This window comes from Alosa pseudoharengus, unplaced genomic scaffold (genome assembly GCF_046254945.1).
Source record: "Alosa pseudoharengus isolate Yale_2024_CS ecotype anadromous, Long Island Sound unplaced genomic scaffold, YU_APseudo_1.1 YU_APseudo_1.1_scf_6, whole genome shotgun sequence".
In the NCBI taxonomy this organism is placed as follows: domain Eukaryota; kingdom Metazoa; phylum Chordata; class Actinopteri; order Clupeiformes; family Clupeidae; genus Alosa; species Alosa pseudoharengus.
The window spans coordinates 29,290,372-29,305,900 of record NW_027468848.1 but is presented as its reverse complement, the minus strand read 5'-3'; the positions used below and the strand labels follow the sequence as shown (position 1 = coordinate 29,305,900).

The 15,529-nt window shown below is 40.0% G+C and overlaps 1 protein-coding gene across 1 annotated transcript; it reads right to left on the bottom strand.

Annotated features, from left to right (window-relative positions):
- Positions 1–6,625: 6,625 nt before the first annotated feature.
- LOC143106070 (arrestin domain-containing protein 3-like) lies at positions 6,626–15,529 on the bottom strand. Its single transcript, XM_076270246.1, has 6 exons — positions 15,172–15,529; positions 13,740–13,800; positions 13,506–13,653; positions 13,303–13,396; positions 11,299–11,558; positions 6,626–8,133 (listed from the first exon to the last, which is right to left on the bottom strand). Exons 1-6 carry the CDS (start codon positions 15,428–15,430, stop codon positions 7,960–7,962), a joined length of 996 nt encoding a protein of 331 aa, XP_076126361.1. The 5' UTR covers positions 15,431–15,529; the 3' UTR covers positions 6,626–7,959.

Here is a 15,529-nt window from a genome sequence, read left to right as displayed (position 1 = left end):
CATTTTATGTTTCTTTATTTATAAATCAGTATAATGAGGGGGACATGGAAAGGCTTGTGTCGCACAGTAATCACATTGTAGAACCACATAAAGCCATTCCAATGAATGTGTATGAAAATGTCACATTCCAGACTCAAAATGGGCCATTTCAGCCATTTGCACCTGTTATTTTTAAAAGGCATAAGCACTTAAATCTGTGTGTGCATCAGAAAAGGTCACATTCCAGACTCAATGGGCCATACAGTGGCAGTGTCATGTCACTCTTATGTAGATACATACCATTATGAAATCCTTCCAGCTTCATCACACCTACTTACAATTAATGTTTCTGTCATTATAGACCAGTCTATTTAATGGGGGGAAATGGAAAGTTCACATTCCAGACTCAATGGGCCATACAGTGGCAGTGTCATGTCACTCTTATGTAGATACATACCATTATGAAATCCTTGGCCACAACTTTGCACTGACATGGTTCACATTATCTGCGGGTGTGATGGCTCATATGATTTATGGGTGTGATAACAATGCAAGGTATCCTTTGCATGACTGCAGTGAGGTGCCTTTGTAACTAAACATACTTGGGTGACATAAACACTCAGGCTTGGATAAGTTACACAATATGTGTTTATTTTGAATAAAAAAGTTACAACAATAGCAAAAGTGCAAAATAAGATTACAACACAAAAGGTTAATTTAAGTTAAAAAATAGTACCAAATGTTACAAAAAAAGTATAGTCAAAAAATCTTCACAAATCTTCCCGCCTCACTTGCTTCTCCACCATCCTGCTGAACAACTGGATGAGGGCACTTCTATCTTCCCTCATCGCCCTCATCTCCGCCAGGGTCTGTTCATGGCTCTGTGCAAGCCTCTGTGCAGCAGTCAGCAGACGTGTGTCAGCAGAATCAGACCTCTCGAGGTAGGCCAAGAGGCCATCCTCGAGCCTCTGCCGCTTCGGCGCCCTCGGGGTGCCAGAGGGTCTGGTGGGGACGCGAGCTGGAGTGCGCCTGGCTGAGGGTGAAGCTGGAGAGGGAGAAGAGGAGCTGGTGGACTGCACTGGAGAGGGAGCTCTGCCAGAGGGTGTGGTGGGGTCACGAACTGGTGTTCGCCTGGCTGATGGTGAAGCTGGAGAAGAGGATGGTGAAGATGGAGAAAAGGAGCTGGTGGACTGCACTGGAGAGGGAGCCGATGAGGGATTCGAGTGTGGTGCGCTGGACCGCCTCAGAGCCTCAGGAAAATAAACACAATACATGGTACAGATATTGTAACAGATATAGTATTCCTATACTTATTTTGTATTTTGGGACATACTATAGAAGTACTATAAAACTACTATAGTGGCTTTAGGATATTATAGAGGTATTACAGAACATAACAAACGTCTGAGCTGTACTGTAATCACAGAAGTAGTCATATAGTACTTCTATAGTAGGCCCTATGCCTGTCCATTGTCTACTAAACCACTAGCAGCAACACACATTATAATGTTTTTCTACAGAACATTTCAAGTAATTCCATTGTTGCAAGTCTTACATTTCAGTACTATTTTGCCATTTTCGCCTATTTCATTTTTCAACAAGTGCAGTCGCGTTTTTCTCGAGCCACCAGGGGCAGTGGCAGGCTAGTTGTTGTTATTGTTAGCAACGTAGCCTTTTAGCAAACCAGTTGGAAAACAAAACGTTACATTGTATTGCACGCACAGCAAAACCGTGTAATGCATACATTGGTGACCGGACTGAAGCAGCAATGTAAATAGGTGTGTACGAGCATTTAAACATTAATTTAAACGACATTAAAACGACCAACGTAGTACACATACAAAGACAATACAAATCAACTTACCATGAAATGTGGGCGCAGCCATCTTTGTTTATCTCTGTTGTGCGAGTCGTACTTTCTTTCTGGTTCAGCTCGGAGTACTCTGAGGAGCCCGAGTCGGGCGGCTGATATTACGACCTAAAGGGGGCGTGTCTTCCCAAAATGCCGCAAGAAAGCTGGGTAATTTACACTTTCCAACCCGGGCGGCGGATTTACGAGACAAATAAAAAGCAGCATTATTCACATGTGAAGTGACGTGAATGATGACGTTTTTGGCTGGGTCCAATAACGGTAAAACATAGTTAACTTTATTTGAATGAAAACTGTGGTCGTAGGCCTACATACACTCATACAAAAATAGCGTGGGCGGGGCTAAGTTCGGCTGGCATCCAGGCTAAGCGCACTACTTATATAGTCAAAACTAGAGGAATTATTAGGGGTTTGCACCGCGTGTCCTCAGATCTGGACGTCGCCATATTGGAGATAAGCGCCTCATTAGAAAGCATTAGGCACTGAAGTAAATCCCTAACATCGGCAAGGAAAATGGTTAATTATTGCCGTGTTTTAGGTTGTACCAATAGGTCAGACTGAGAAAAACATCTGGTGTAGGTATCGACTTCCAAAAGTTATTAAAAAACCAGGGAGAAAGGAGAATAATGCCAGAAGTTATCAGAGGAAGGGGGGCACTTGTGGTTGAACTTGGTACTTCGTCTCCCTCACCCAACTCATATGGATCTGCGCTGCCAATGATCCGTAATTTCTCGAAATATCGCGCCTTTTCTTGTGGTCCAAGTCCTGCCCTATGCCTTTGCATCTTGCATGCCTTTGCAGACGCATTTTGATGAGCTTTTCTGTTGTTTAGACACGGCTACAATCACATAAGATATCCAAAGTGCATAATACTCCATTGTACTTCATTAACTGAGAATCGCCAATTAGGGGTTTGCACGGCGTGTCATCAGATTTGGACGTTGCCATATTGGAGATACACGCCTCATTAGAAAGCATTAGGCACTGAAGCATAGGTGCCAACTCTCACGCATTGGCCGTGAGACACACGCATTTGATTAGTTTCACACGCTCACACGTCACGCTGAAGTGTCAACCCGGTCGGTCAGATGCCTGAAAAATGAGTTTAGCCTATCTATAGATCTACCTGTTGAGCCACGGTTATGCTTTCAGAGACGGTGAGAGGGTTCAAGAGCACCCCCTGTCTGTGGAATTTTCAAAATGTTCTCTCATTTGCGATGCTACTTCAGAAGCCATCCCAGGCGCATCCCCCCGCATTTCCCCGGCTTCAGGTATGCTTTGAGTATTATTGAGTATTTTTCACGCTGTGTCAACCTGGTAGGTCAAATACCTGGCAGATGAGGTTCAACTAAACTAAACCTATACATATGATATCACACATCATGTGAACGTGCGGAATCTAAGCTTTCCAATGATATTAGCGCCATAAATGGTTCGCGAGAGAATTAACATTGAACCGACGTGCAATTTAGGCTAATCATATTTGCATTTACCCATTACTCTCGGTTTAATATTTCACTAACCCTTCACACAACACGTGGAAAACCCTATTTCACAATAAACAGCAAACCTACCGAATACGAGGATATAAAGCATGCCTCTGTGCAATAAGTGGTTCCTGAGTAATCCGGTTTTGAAATTGCAACACATTTCTGCATAGCCTCATTGGGGCGAAATTATAATGTATTCTAATGTAAACTATTTGTCAGTAGGCCTACATACATTTTTGTAAATTGCTCAGCCATAGATTATCCCACTATCATGGTTCTTATATTGTCAGGTTCCAGCCAATCCCATTACAGATAAATTAATATATTTATATTGGCATGCTTCCTAGTGACATTAATACAAAAATATGAAGAAAATAACGAGACACAAATATTGATATAAAGCCTGACATAAGCCATATGCAAACATTCACATCATGCAGATATGGGTACATCCTGAAAAAGGAATAGCATGTAGGCTATAGGCTATGGCCATTACAATGACCAATATATTATCTTAAATAAACTAGCTGAATAACACAGGTGACCACTTCTGCATAATTTCATGGAGTGCTGAAATGTACACACATTTTTGAACATTTCTGAACTGTGAAATGTAGCATATGTTTTTGTGGTTGTGAACTTATTACAATATCACTATAACTATTCCACCTGTGTGTGCATGGTTATAATTCTGAAGTGCAAAATAGCTTAGGCTACAGCACAAATATTTCCATAAAAATAAGCAAGTCTGACCTCTGAATTTATTTTGAAAGTGCACCTGATTGATGCATTTAAAAGTTAAAATATACAAACATTTCTTAAATTCTTACAAAACACCCACCCACTTTTTAAAATTGTTAGTTTGGACCCCCCCCCCCCACACACACACACACACTTTTGCCGTGCGAAATACCAGTGCTGTTTTCAGCATCTGTTTAGTGCGTCATTGTCATTTTCATTGGATTCTCCCATTTGCGCGTAAATCGCTCATAAACTTTTTTTTTGTTACACGCATTCTCCCATTCCGCTTCGGTCACACACACAGTGACAAGCGCCAAATCCCCCGCAGTGTTGAAGAGATCAGTCGTCCCCCTCACTTTTGATAAGGTAAAAAGCCTTATAGGTATACGCCAAATAAATAATAACCTATAGGTTTACACTAGGCTATGTAAAACTCCCCATTAACAGCATCACGTCACTAACCACAGCTAAGACTGCACAATCTCTATTCACTCTGTTGGATATCTGAAGCCAGTTTGTCTACTTAGATACAGTAAATCCTCAAATTATGGCCGGGGTCTTAAGACAAAGTACAGGCCTTTAGGGGCAGGATTGTATTTGAGACAGCCCTTTATTTCTTATGCGAGTTTTATTTTGAGACATGCGTTTCTTGGAGCGGCATACTGGTAGGCCTTCAAAAGCATGACATTTTCGGTTTAGTTTGATATTTAATTTACTTTTGGACTGTTTGATTATATTGTTAAATGTTGGGACTGATGGGCACTGAAATCTGGGGAGGTATTTGATGATCACTATTACGTTCCATGTAGTTGAAAGAGTGTCGGGATTTCAAACAAACCATCCGCTTTCATGCGTTCATTGAACGTCGGCGGTGCTGTAATGGAAACCTTATTGCGTAGCCAAGTAGCCTATTGAGTTATTTTTAAATTATGCATGATTTACTTTTTATTAATTTCGTAGGCTGGCTTTATTTTGTTTGGTTGTACCAATAGGTCAGACTGAGAAAAACATCTGGTGTAGGTATCAACTTCCAAAAGTTATTAGAAAACCAGGGAGAAAGGAGAATAATGCCAGAAGTTATCAGAGGAAGGGGGGCGCTTGTGGTTGAACTTGGTACTTCGTCTCCCTCACCCAACTCATATGGATCTGCGCTGCCCATAAACTGTAATTTCTCGAAACATCACGCATTTTCTTGTGGTCCAAGTCCTGCCCTATATGCCTTTGCATCTTAGACGCATTTTGATGAGCTTTTCTGTTGTTTAGACATGGCTACAATCACGTAAGATATCCAAAGTGCATAATACCCCATAGTACTTCATTCACTGAGTACCGCCAATATGGCCGCGCATGCTGGGTTACCATGGTTACCTGCCAGAACGTGACGTCCGTGCAAACCCCTAATATGGCCGCGCATGCTGGGTTACCATGTTTACCGGCCAGAACGTGACGTCCGTGCAAACCCCTAATGTGCAGTTCATGCAATATTATTTAAGCAATAAACCTCGAGAGGCCGTAGGTTACACTGATTTTACAACAGCTAAGGGGTGTTGTTAAGCACGGCGCGCTAGCGGAGTGCCTAAAACCCCCCTTAGCTGTTGTAGAAATTACCCTCTTTATTGGCTATGTAGGGTGTGTTTTAGGTCAGAGTTTGCTCTGAATAAGCCATGTGACCTGTTTCCTGTTTCCATAAGGCGCTTTTGTGCACATGAATGTCGACTGTTGTGTAACTGTGAAAACCAAACTCATCAATAAATACATTTTATTTTTGATTGCAAGAGCAAATACACCTGAACAACATAACATACCGGTATGCTGCTACCAATATGTTGAAGGTCACAATTCATAACAGTAAGATTCATACTCATAAGTAAATCTTGTCAATCATAGGCTACATTTTGGTCATGTAAACTCAGGGACTAATTATCAATTATTTTATAAATATTGTGAAGGTCCAACACATCTGTGATCAGAGGTTACTGTACTTTCCAACCTTTCAGGGCACAAACAGTAAGAGACAGCCGTCAGCTGTCACATTCCTCAGATTTGTCAGAACACACTTTATGGAAATTCACAATGGCAGTTTCACCAACCTTGTCTGCCCTGTTGACAGATTAACACTATTTCATGGTTGCAGCTACTGAGGTGAGTGGTGTTAAATTCCTAGTGCTATTCTGCACATTATAAAAGTATGGCTTCGTAGTAGAAGAGTCCAGGTGCTAAAATGGCCTATCTGCAGTACAGACCTGTCACATTGATTAAGAAGACCCCAGACTGAAAATAGCTGAAATATATTAGGCAAGAATATTCTCAAAACTCAAGCAACTGGTCTCCTCAGTTCCCGTTTCCACTGAAACATGACCCTGTCCCAACCTTTTTGAGTGCATGAACATACTGTATATTTTCCTATAAAAACAAGTCTTGGAAAATGTCTTGGTTTCAACAAGTTATATGTATTAAGGTTAACATGATTTGGGGTTGTAATATACCTGCAGTGTAATAAATCACCCAGCATATTCAGAAATGAGCTGCTAATATGACCAGGATATAATCAAATATAATAATGAAATGTTTATTTAACAGCAATAATAGTAACAGTGATATAAAAAAAATCATAGTACAAAAGTACAGGTTCAATACCCAGCCTCCATCATTGTGCACTTGAGCAAGGCACTTAATACTGAATTGCTCCGGCAACAGTGGCCCTTGTAACATAATTGACAAATTGGATAAAAAAACGTCTGCTAAATGAATAAATGTAAAGGTAAAAGCATATCAAACAATAGAATATTATAGATTACAACAGCAGTTGACCATAATTCTGTACATTAAGACAAAACAAACAGAGAAATCAAAACAAGAACTTAATGCTTCATAGAGTTAATCAGGTAAAAACAATAAGTTTAGGGAGACAGTTAGGAGGGTCTGAGTATTCTTGCTGGGGTATATTTATGTAACAGATCTGAAAGATGTATAATTTAACTGTAAGATCTTAAAATGAATCCTATTGTACACCAGCTGTCTTTTAATATCTCAAGACACCTTTGTCTTTTCCCCCACTTGCATTCAACCTTCCTCAAGGGCGTAGGTTTGGTCTCAGCTTTGGTAGGAACACAACCCCATAACAATGACAAACCTGCCACTATCTCTCCCATTCATGTGCGTTCAAGTTGCGTTCCCAATTAAACAGGGTAGCATAACATTCCAGTAGATGAGCTGCATAGTGGAGATTGAGAGGACCCACAAATCGTCCTTGCATGTAACATGCTGTTGGTGCATTTTGACATTGTAAACGTTCTCTAGGAAGAGGGGAAAGCAGTTTGTAGTAAAGCTACTCCTATGTAATGGCTAAATCTGCCCCTTTGCTTGTCTTCTCTGAGTCTGCCACAAACGCAACAAGTAGCCATGTGATTTGACACTTTCATGTGAGCATCTGATAAATCCCCTTCGGTTTCAGACACTCAAATGATAGTTTAGCATGTCTAAACTGGTTGTCCTGGAGATATACACTTTATGAGAATATGAAAATTAATAAGCTATATCTTCACAGCAAACATGATACAAATGAGCTCGCTAAAATATTGGTAGGGACAAAATATTGGTGGGGACAAGTCACCATGGAAACCTACGCCACTGGGCCTCTTACATTTTCGTCTAGCAGCACGAGTAATGCCATTCAACCATGCTTAAGATTTGGATTTACTTTACATGGTTTTGAAAGGAGTCAGTACAGTCAAGACATGTGATCAGAGAACAGGCCTTTGATCAGAGAAACAGCACTGCATACATCTGTGTTAGTGATAGGAAGACCAATTGATAATACAAGATCTAGTCTACATCCGTTCGCATGTGTAGGACCCATTACAGATTACATGTTACCCATTAAGAACTCCCTGATGGGTTGGGTAGGGTTGGGTATAGACTATTATATGGAGGAGGTGGCTCTGTTCTTTCCAAGGCCTCTGATGCTGCTCCAGCTGTGTTCTGTGGGGAAGCAGTGATGACCAATGGAAACTTGATCTCCGGATCTCTGGAGTACTTGATATTAAGATAGACCTGAGAAGTTGACATGAAGTTGGATTTCACTATCAGTGGCTCAAAAACACTTAAACAGTACATCCCATTTACTGATGAGACTGCAGCTACTTTTACAACAGTGCATCTGAACAGCATAACATGTCTGGGGAACATACGGAACTATAGTCCAATCCAGTTTGTTTATGTTCTACAAAATTCTTCCAGAGATAAACACCTACCCTTGTTAAAGGTGCTGGGTCATTCCATGTCAATTCAACCAGGGCCCACACACAGTAATTTCCAAGATACAGCCAGTTTTACAGGGGGAGGGGGGTGTCCATTTTGTTCGGCCTCTTTTTTTTGTCAAAGTTCACAAACCCATTGCACAAGAACTAAACCATGTAGGAGGCTCAAATTTTGCATGCTGGTACATAAATTGGAATAGTATGTAGCAAAATTGTCTCGTTTGGTCTGGATGATCCTGCATGGTCATAGCTGTCCCTCAAAATGGTATCTTTCTTTTTTACTTTCCACCCTGAACATGGGCAAAATGCACCATTGAGATCAATGTGTTTTGTATAGTTACCACAGGTTGCTCTATACAACCACAGGTGGCACTGTGGTAACTCTATATAAAACATATTGATCTCAATGGGGCATTTTGCAAATTAAAAAAGAAAGATTTGCATAAGACAAGTCAAATTGGTGTTTTTAAAAAGAATGGATCATGGAGAATAAAGAAAAAAATATTAAAAAATCTTTGTATATTCCCACAAGGTGTTTGGGTGCTCTGAAAATGAGAACAATTGAAATTATTTTTCAGACTTGTAAGGTCTGCTGTTCAGACCCTGAAGGAATTTATTTTCTGTTCATTGCTGTGAGAGTGTTTCTACTTATCTCAATAAAGAACATAAATCAAGAGCCTATGTTGAGTACAAATATGTCTTCTGAAGGCCTAAACAGAGCCCAGCCAAAAACTCCAATACAATTTTGATCAACTTTGAGGGACAGTTATGACCATGCAGGATCATCTAGACTAAATGTGACGATTTTGTTACATACTATTCCTATTTATGTACCAGCATGCAAAATGAGCCACTTAAATGGTTTAGTTCTTGCGCTATGGGCTTGTGAACTTTGACAAAAAAAGGCCGAACAAAATCGACACCCCCCTCCCCCCGTAAAACTGACTGTATCTTGGAAAGTATTGATCTTACATAAAAGTAATTTTACAGTGTGTCTCCTGGGTAACACAGGTACACCTGGTAATGTTTTCAGAATTTTTTTTGAGACCTAAGTGCGTGGGCCCTGGTTGAATTGACGTGGAATGTCCCTGCTCTAAGCGATGTTACGTGGATTCTAAGCTAAAACATTTTTTGTCACACAGCAAACATCTCCTAACAATATGCTACCTGCCTGTCACACTGAATACACTTGAAAAAATGCAGTCTCTGTACAGCCCAGGCTCCAAAAACAGCCTGATGCAGCCTTGGCCAGGATCATTTTGTTGCCGTTTTTGGAGCATGGACTGTCAGAGACTGTGTTTTCTTTACAGTGTATTCAGGGGACAGGCAACTAGCGTATTGTGAGATGTTTGTTGTATATGACAAAACTTGTTTTAGCTTAGAACATCACTTAGAGCACCTTTAAATCATGTATTTTTTTGGATTGTATATCAGTGCTGGGCGGTATACTGGTCTTCCCGGTGCACCACTCTGAATTTTCGCAGGTGTGGAATTTCCACATACTGGTGCACACCTTTTTGATATAATGTTGCCTGCGAGGCCACGCAGTGACGCTGCACAGTGAGATTCTATTTGTTGACTCACTTGTGTTTTGAAGCCTACCTCCTGACCGCCAGGGGAGTCTTTTCATAGTGGATTTATCCCTGTTGCGCTAGTCACAGACCGAGAGTTGTAAAGGCTCAAGGCGAAAGGGAGAAATGTTGAATTACTGTGTACTGGGCTTGGCAGTTGGATACAAGACAAGGTCGCTTTAATATGGACAGTGTATACTGTATGATGGTTCACTGATGGCAGATGCCTCAGAAATGACCTACATATTTTCTGGTTTCTAATTCTTGGTAACTTTATGAAATCTAAGGTAAAAAAAAAAAGGCCAAGCAAACATATTCTTTGTAAAAAGACAACTATCTACTGGGTCTACTAGCATTTTAGCAGAGAATAGCAGTATATGGAGAGTATATGGACACAATGGTGTAGGGCATTTGCCAAGACTACAGCCTAGATCATTCCTGCCAACACTCCCGTATTTTTCCCATATTTTAATGTCATCTCCCGGCATCCTCCCATTTTGTAATTTCTCGCGGAAAACTCCCGTAATTTGCGTGACCATCAAACTTAATTTTAAAATCACTGATACATTCATTTTTTCTGTCTGACATTTCCCAGGTTGCCAGATTGTGTATGAAATACACACATACACAATCACTTACTTTCAATTTAAACCTTTTTGTCATAAAACCTGGCAACCAAAAACCCAAATAAGGAAGTGTGCACACTGCGCAGCCACGGAGTCTCGCAAGCAAGCGGACTAGTTGAATAGCCTACTCCACAACTAGCTGTTGTCAAATTGTTAGGGAAGAAATTTTGTGATTAACTCATCACATAAGCTGTTATTGAGTGTTGTTGACACACAATAGGAAACTTGTGTCCTCGGAACATAAACTGACCAGCAGTTTTGGAGGTGGTGGATACATAGCTGGCATGCGTAGGCCCATCTGTTTCGGTAAGGTAAAAGCAACAACCGAAATGCAGTGTTGCAAAGAGTGTATGTAACATGTTAAATATGCAGACAAATACCACGCCCCCCCCCCCCCCCAAAAGAGAAAAAAGTTTTTCCAAAGTTTTTGGAAAGCTAAATGTTGGCAGGTATGGCCTAGATGGCACTGTCGCACATCTTGCCTTGCTCTATCTCAATGACATCAACCTCCCTCTGGTCCGCTCTCTCTCACATATTGGTGAGCATTTTGGCAGTTTCAAATTTTAGAATGTAGATGTGCGATAGTTTAGAAACACATCTTATCTGCCATACTCTCTTCTTTTTTTCCATACTTATCCAGACTGGAAAATACTAAAATGCCATACTTTTTATACTGTGCATTAGGATGCATAATTCATATATTCATTCATAATGACACTGCATAAGTAATAAATACAATTTAATTATTTGACAATGACATACCTTGAGTTTGTATTCCACTTTGAGGACCTTGCAGTTGGAGAGAATGGAGGGAATGGCATCTGACGGGATACTTAGTGATAGGCTCACATTTTGATTTGATGATGGCTCAATTAGCTCTCCTTCCTCTTTGACAATATCTACATCGTGAACCCGACTCGATTTAAGTGCAAAGAAACATTGTTTCTGGTACAGGCAATATTTGGGTTTAATGGCACGAGAAGAGTTATTCTGAATCTCTGCCATAATCTTCAATTCAGCTCCTGTAGATGATAAATTTAAATAAATAAATAAACTTTTTAAAATGAATGCTTATAAAAGTTTACAATCATCATACCATTTTCTCATAGCAGTGTTCGTAGATACTGTAACATAACCTTCAAATTCTAAATCAACCTTACTAAATTATGCAGTGGTGTCTGTGTTTTTGTATGTAATTACAGTTAGATTATATTTATTTCATTATATCATGGTCATGATAACAGATTATAACATTATAACAGATAAACAGACTAATTCATAAATGTCTTTTCATTTATGCCCCAACTACTTTGATGAGTACAAATGCATACAATGTAATTAAAAAATCTAAAGGGACATATGGAAAATAAGGGAGAAATGTATAGACTGGTGAACAAAACAGTATGGAAACATTCATTATGTCATGTTTACTATAGTTAACATGCAATGACTACATACAGTCATTGGTTTCATTGGTAAATCAATGCCCTGCAATAAGAACACTTGCAATATGAGCCTTAGGGTTAATTCATTATGTATCAAGCTAGTTTTCTAATTTAATGGTATTTCTGTGCCTATCATATTGAAATTGAGTGTAGTTACTTTGAGTGTATGCAAGTTTAACTGAGTGTGTGTACACAACAGACATATTGTTGAAAAGCATTATTGTCTGATGTATGGTAAAAAAAGGCACTGGTTAAATTCAAAAGATAGATGCTTAACACCAGGACTGAATACCAGGCATAAAACGACATCATTGGCTTTCACCACATCTGTTTTCTCCAGGAACCAACATGCTGGTCTCTGGGGTAAAGTTATTGCGTCTGGTTGCACTGATGGGTTGCTCAGGAACCCTAGGGGGATACTGGGTGTATTCTACAACTAACATCCGGATTAAAACAGTGTTTTGTCTCTGTGCTTGAAAATGGTTCAGTAAATTAAAGGATAATTCCGGTGTTTAGCACTTTGAGTCCTTTTTCTGGTTTGTTTTGGATGAACTAGAGTGGTGGACACCGAAATTTTGATGATGGGTCCTGTCTCGACTTTTCTGACTCGTTTTGAATCGCCATTGACTACTTCAGAGTGGCTGCCTACAGGCATGCACAAACATGTCCTTAAAACAACCCTTAACGTTCGTCAAATCTGTGCAACTCACCGAGTGGTTAGTGGTGTTCTTTGATGTTCCAAAACAAGTAGCATAGCAAAATACAGTTTCTGTCGTGTTTTATTTGGCATTTTGTAAAATCCCATTGATTTCTGTTGGAAGACTCATTGCACGTTGATATTACTGTGCCGCCGTCTATGCTTCAGGCTAAGATATTGAGCGGAAGTTTATACGCAGTTGTGAGGTGTCTGAAAAAATAGTTCCGCAATAGCAAATAACACGGCTGGAAATCATACATTGTGCCGATATATTTGATTTTAATAATCAACGGATACCACTAACCACTCAGTGAGTTGCACAGTTTTGAAAATGAATGTTAAGGGTTGTTTTAAGGACATGTTTGTGCATGCCTGTAGGCAGCCACTCTGAAGCAGTAAAGGTGATTCAAAACGAGTTAGAAAAGTCGAGACAGGACCAATCGTCAAAATTTTGGTGTCCACCACTCTAGTTCATCCAAAACAAACCAGAAAAGGGACACAAAGTGCTAAATACCGGAATTATCCTTTAAGAAAAATTGTTGCATAACAAGACTGCTTACATTCTAAAGGGAAAAAACTATAATGCAGTACTAAACCAACCAAAGCATTCTACATTATACTTACCCGGGTAATATTTCATCCCGTCAATGGTTGCATTAACTGAGATATTTCCAGAGTTAAGAAACCTCAAATTCTTGTCTGCTGTCCCAAACTGAGACTGTGAAGAAAATACAACTGAATTAAGGCCAAAGGTGTCACCAAGTGTACCTTTTAGGGCAGAACAGACAGATTAACAACAAAATTGTTGAAAGCAGAGAGGGATTTACTTTCATGTCTGTAACAGGAATATCGGTCAGGGACAAAAAAGTGAAGTCAGCTTTGTCTTTAGTGGACATCCGCATAGACCTGGTCAATTTTGCCTCTAAGAAGTAAACCACTTTTCCAGCTTCACCTTTGAAGGATGATGGCATGTCCCTGTGTACAGACATTAAGGACACTAGGCTAGCATTTAGTACTCTTATTCAAACAAATGGACAATAGCCTACTTGTTACGGACTTACTGCTGAGGTATTTGAAAAGAGAATGGGTATACATGGCATCCTGGATCAACAACGTCAGAATCTGAATAAAGAGAGAGTAGGTTGGTCAACAATACTTCATTTCTGCATTGTGCGACATGTATTCAAGGTTTTTTTTTGGAACTTGGGGACACATCTGTGATTTATGGAGCCCAAAGGGACATGGTGGGAATGTATTGTTAGGGACTGTTCGTTATTTATAAACGGGGTCACCGGAGGAAAATAGGGGAGGGTCATGTCTTTTTATTCTTTGTTGAGGGGAGGGTCACCTAACTTTTTTTTTGTCTAGGAGGGGGGGTCACCCATCTTTTGTATTAATGAAAACAGCAAAAAATCAAAGTGGCTTGTTTGATTGTTGATTTCTGTCGCCATATAACGTTCTCTTTCGTTCCATTGCTCTGTCAACATTGAACAATGAAAATAAGGGAGATTTCCTGGGTTTCTCACGCAAAATACGGAAAATGTCAACATTCGTCCCCATTAACGTTGGAAGGGTTGGAGCAACAAAGTAGCCTACTTTATTCAACAAGTGCAATTTGTTAATCACTGTCATTCTCTCTCCTGCCAACAAAAATGTGTTAGACGTTCCAAGTAGCAGTGCATAATTCTGCTTCATAAAGTTGAACAAATACATTTTATGGTCCAGTTTATGGTCTACAGTGTAGAGTTTGTAAGTTATGGTAGGCCAACTTGGAGTGAATATACAGGGGGAATTCTTTGTCTACTCGTAGCTGAGTAGCCTGGCAGGTGCGCACGTAGACATAGCCTACTGCCGAACACTGCAAGCGCCAATGAATCGTGCTCTCACGACAACCACTTCCTTAACTTAAATAGGCCTAGGTTAACCTCACTCTGAGTTCGCATTCAAGCAAGCAAAACGATGATTTGAATACATGGGCAAGGGGTAACAACAGGACAACACAGACAGGCCAGAATGCAGGACGAGTATTACAGCAGGCCTAATATGGGATATTCTACGGGAAAATATTAAAATGGCAAGACAGCGGGGAAAAGTTAAAATGATAAACCCAGAAAAAGTTGGCATATTTTTGGTATTGACGTTCGTCTGAGAAATTTGATTTTTGGATAATGTTCAGCTTCGGAAGCCTATAGAGACGAGTCCATAGTAACAAGTTCATGTGTTGCGAGGGAATGCAAAACTTATTGTTAGGTAATATTCAGAGAACGTGCACTCATTCTATTACTCATATTGTGTAGTACAAAATGTCCCATCCACCATGACCCCTTAATTCTGGAACTCCGTAGGCCTCCTGATTGTTTTTGCAAACGTGAAATTTGTTGTGATCACTTTCAAACTTCTTTGCTGACTAACGGTGTATTATTATTATTATTATTATTATTATTATTATTATGACACCAAGATTAGAGTGTGTAAATGCAACAGGCTTCTTACCTTCATCTTTCTTCTCAGCTATAAAGAAATGTTCCGACTTGAAGAGGGTTTCTTTGTCGTAGAAAACCATATTAACCGTGCCAATTCGTTGACTCCATAGGACACTTGCTTTACCTTTTGCTTTAACTAAAAAATAATTGATCTTCGTTTCCTTCTCAACTTCAAGAGTAACGCGCCCAGAAATATAGTCACCACTACTGAAAGTATTGTTCTCGTTAATTGCGTCGTATGTAACTTTCAAGCTCTTAATCGGACTCATTTTTTGGAAAGTTGATTGTTATCACCAGACGTCAAACAAACTCAACTCTGAAATGCGGCAAAGTTCCTCAAAGCTTAGGCTCGTCCTTTTCCTGGAAAA